This window comes from Dendronephthya gigantea, unplaced genomic scaffold, assembly GCF_004324835.1.
Source record: "Dendronephthya gigantea isolate DGI-Jeju-01 unplaced genomic scaffold, DenGig_1.0 000116F, whole genome shotgun sequence".
Lineage (NCBI taxonomy): Eukaryota > Metazoa > Cnidaria > Anthozoa > Malacalcyonacea > Nephtheidae > Dendronephthya > Dendronephthya gigantea.
The window spans coordinates 315,078-318,823 of record NW_021163126.1 but is presented as its reverse complement, the minus strand read 5'-3'; the positions used below and the strand labels follow the sequence as shown (position 1 = coordinate 318,823).

The 3,746-nt window shown below is 35.0% G+C and overlaps 1 protein-coding gene across 1 annotated transcript; it reads right to left on the bottom strand.

Annotated features, from left to right (window-relative positions):
• Positions 1–484: 484 nt before the first annotated feature.
• Positions 485–3,317, bottom strand: LOC114535330. The gene is made up of 3 exons (XM_028556693.1): positions 1,845–3,317; positions 1,691–1,786; positions 485–988 (listed from the first exon to the last, which is right to left on the bottom strand). Exons 1-3 carry the CDS (start codon positions 3,315–3,317, stop codon positions 485–487), a joined length of 2,073 nt encoding a protein of 690 aa, XP_028412494.1.
• Positions 3,318–3,746: the final 429 nt, after the last annotated feature.

Genomic DNA, 3,746 nt, shown 5'->3' with positions numbered 1-3,746 from the left:
TAAATAAAAATCTATGAATTAGATTGCGATTTTAAGCTGTAGTAATTTGTCTGACTACCCTTAAATCTGCCACTGGCTTGATATAGTGTATCACCTTCAGTTTGTTAATTATACAACTTTGGTAGCAATTTCTACTACATGAATATAACTTGTGTTACTAAATACATGGATTGTGCCACATATATTTTCAACATCTGCTTTCTGTGTTATAGGTACTATGCAAATTTGCAGTTAAGTTGAAAATTTATTTGCTTATTTTGCTGCATCAAAGAAAACGTAATATCAACTTGAACTGAATGTAGTAAAATATAAAACAATAGAAACTCCATAAAAAGTAAACATTTTGAAAAAAATAATTTTCTACGTACAGAATTAAATTTTTCAAAATGTTTACTTTTTACGGAGTTTCTATTGTTTTATATCTTGTTAAAACACTCAATGTATTTAACTAATGAGTTCCATTTAACTTAGCATTAAACTTTATTTAAACTGTAGTAAATGTGTCACTATCTATAACAGCATTGACACAAGCCTCAAATTGTTCAAAGGTACTGCTGCTAAAGTGTAATGGCAGTTTTAACTCCAATACACACGTAGATGCAAATATGTCAGGAATATCTTCAACACAGACACTAACACAACCTGGCTTAAGAGCTGCTGTGGTTGACTTGCAGCCAGTGACAAAGCACAACAACTGGCGCAAAACCCCTTCCTTTGCATTCTTAATAAACAACAACAACAACTGAACAACATTTTGAACAGATGGGGAACTTGCATCAGGCAACCTAAGAAGTGATGTAATGAAATCTCCATCAATATCACCATCTTCATGAACAAAAAATGATTGAAACTTCTCAGGTGACTTTTCAATTTCTGCCAATAATCCTAAGATGGACAAACCCTTTCTCATTTGGTCAAGGGCTATTTTATGTTTCAAGATCACTTCGTGTATTAGGAGTGACTGCACAATCTGTAATTTGTTTTGTTCCTGTAAAATTAAACATATTTTTTTATATCAGCACACAAACTATGCTCACTAATTCGAAACCCAAGTGATAGTTAAACGGGGATAAAACCAGAGACATTAAAATCAGGGGCCGGTTGTATTACGCCTGCTTAGCTGAAATATATAGAAGATATTATATACAGTGGTGCAAAAATATGAATTTTATCACACAGTTTGTATTAAGATATAAATTTTATCTTTGAGTGGTGCAAACAATATTTTACTCATTCATTGCGCTCATACGTAAAATATTGCTTTCACCACTTGAAGAGAAAATTCATATCTCAATTCAATTTGAAAATTTGGAAAATATCTTCACTAGTGAAGATATGGGAAATATACTGTTTTTTCTTTGACAAGTGGTATATAATACCAAGAACTCAGAAAAAAATGTTTTGTTGACCCTCGACCATCGATATTTCAACAGATCTCGGGTTCACAAAACATGTTTCCTTCGTTCACAGTAAATAAATGTTAATTATTTTTAATATCTTATTGTCTATTATATAATAAAATGCACTAAATATGGAGTTGTAAACATTATCGTTCTGGTAAGTATAAAAAGTTTTTAGTTAGACTTGCTTTCCATTCTGAGCTTAACCACCGTTTAAGCTGAACAGGCTTTATACAACCTGCCACAGGATTGTTCACATATGTTTTAATTAGTATTTTTGTTGTTTTCACCTGAAGCATTCTTGTTTCACCAGCATTTTCCAATAAGCACAAAAAATCATCTTCACCCATAATACTGTTCAGTGTAGAGGGAGTAGCATCTCTTATCTAGTAATGAAAAATAACAAAATTTTAAAATGTTTAAATCTACTCCATTGCTATTAACCTGGGTAACATACATATAATGATATTTATGCTTCCTTCTTGACATAGTCGACAAGTACAATGTTGGGCAGAGATATGGAAATCCAGGACCTCCTTGCACTAAACTATGAGCAATAACCTTACCCAGTATTTCAAATGTTCCAGAAAGAATTGTTGAACTTCTGTAGGTTGGTAGAACTCTTTCGAAAGGTCCTTGAAACATTTGAACACCATTACAGCCCTCACCTTTCACAATCTTAAGGAACACGCTCTCATAAATTTGGCGTAACACACCCCCAGCATCCACTGCTGGCTCTCCTCTAATTTGGAATTTTATTGGAACAGAGGGATTAAAGTTAGGATCCTTATAATGGTGAAATACATCCATAACCAGATCTTCTCTATCAACTTTTACCTTTTCAGCTGTAGAATAGGGATTCATTTTTAGGGCAAGTGTCTTAAGTGTGTCAGCACCTGTTAAATTTACATTACAGGCACCCATGTCCTCACTTGTCAGTACACTTAGGTGCTCAGCAGCTGAATCTAGACTATCATAGTTCATTACTGCATCAATTACATCACTCTGTTTTGCAGTGGGAAACAATGTACCAAGGGTAGCAATTCTTAAATCGATGGATTGTTCAACAGAGGAAGTGCTAGGCTTGGCACTACTTGTGTCTCTCTCCCTATCTCCTAGGTTTGTATTGGGTGGGGTTACTTGCGGTCTTAGTGATGAGCTTAACGGGGTTTGGCCTGGTATTATTGTGCTGGGCGTACTTAAGTCAATCAATAGTGGCTCTACTTCAAAGTCACTTCCAATATCATCCATTATGTCATCTTTACTAATGTTTAAACGAACATAGAGCTTACCAGCCCCACACAAATGTTTCACATGAGCATAATCCCAAACGTGGCCTTCTTTTACAACTGGAGTGCAAATGGTGTTCCGATCTCTTTTTACAAAATCAAAGTTATCTTTACATATCAATGGAAATTTCTTCATGAACACCTTTTTTAATTCCGATCGAATACTTGCCTCATCAGCATCACACTCTAAATCAAACTCTCCCTTCAGCAAAATCATGTCTTCTTTAATGGCATATTCGTGATCCGCCATGTCTACATCATCTTCATCTCCACCATATATTTTATCCAGCAAAAACACAGTTTTTGGAATTGCTTGTTTCTTCTTTTTAATGTTATTCTTGGTGAGGGCATTTTGCTTTCGTTTTGGAAGACGCAGAGGGTGCGATGGATGACTACTTCTTCCAGCTGGAGAAGCAGATGGCGTCGATGAGGATAAAACTTCAGGCACTGCAGCAAGTTGTCTTGATGCAAATGTTGCCGAAGATCTAATTAAATCACGCGTTCTTGCTACAAGTGCCTGATTTGAATTTCTTTGTTGACCAGTATTAATTGTTAGCTCTTCCCTTATACACCTCCTTATTCTTTCATCTAAGTCGTCTCTGTTGCTAGGGTTGCTAGCTTCCGCCATGTTTTTTTCACAATAGCAGTTATAGCACCATATATGGACTAGAACGAGTAAATGGCGGGAATTGTCAGTAGCTTCCACTTTGATTCCTCTTTTTAATGAAATTAAAAAATCATCAGCAGAAATTGCATTTTAAAGTGGAAGCTCTATTTGTTGACAACTCGACTGGCTTGTTGACAGCGTTTTGGGTTTTGTTGATTGAAATCTCGCTTGCTTGAAGGTGACATAAATATTTTGGGTTGATGTTGAACGGGGGTGGTTGAATCAGGAGAACAAAAACTGAGTCTTTGATTTAGAAGCATTTTAAATTGTTGAATTTGAAAGATATAAATTGTTGATGTTGATTAAATTTGTTGAATGTACTATAAAAAGCCGTTGATGTTGATTGAGTTTGTTGAAACTGATAGATTTTTTTATGCTTGAATTTTGCAC

Bases quoted from the DNA above. Each gene is read 5' to 3' on its own strand.
- LOC114535330 (XM_028556693.1), bottom strand. From the start codon at position 3,317: ATGGCGGAAGCTAGCAACCCTAGCAACAGAGACGACTTAGATGAAAGA. The intron at 1,787-1,844 runs GTTAATAGCAAT...TTTCATTACTAG, and splicing joins ATTATATGTATGTTACCCAG to ATAAGAGATGCTACTCCCTC. The intron at 989-1,690 runs GTGAAAACAACA...TTAATTTTACAG, and splicing joins GTGAAACAAGAATGCTTCAG to GAACAAAACAAATTACAGAT.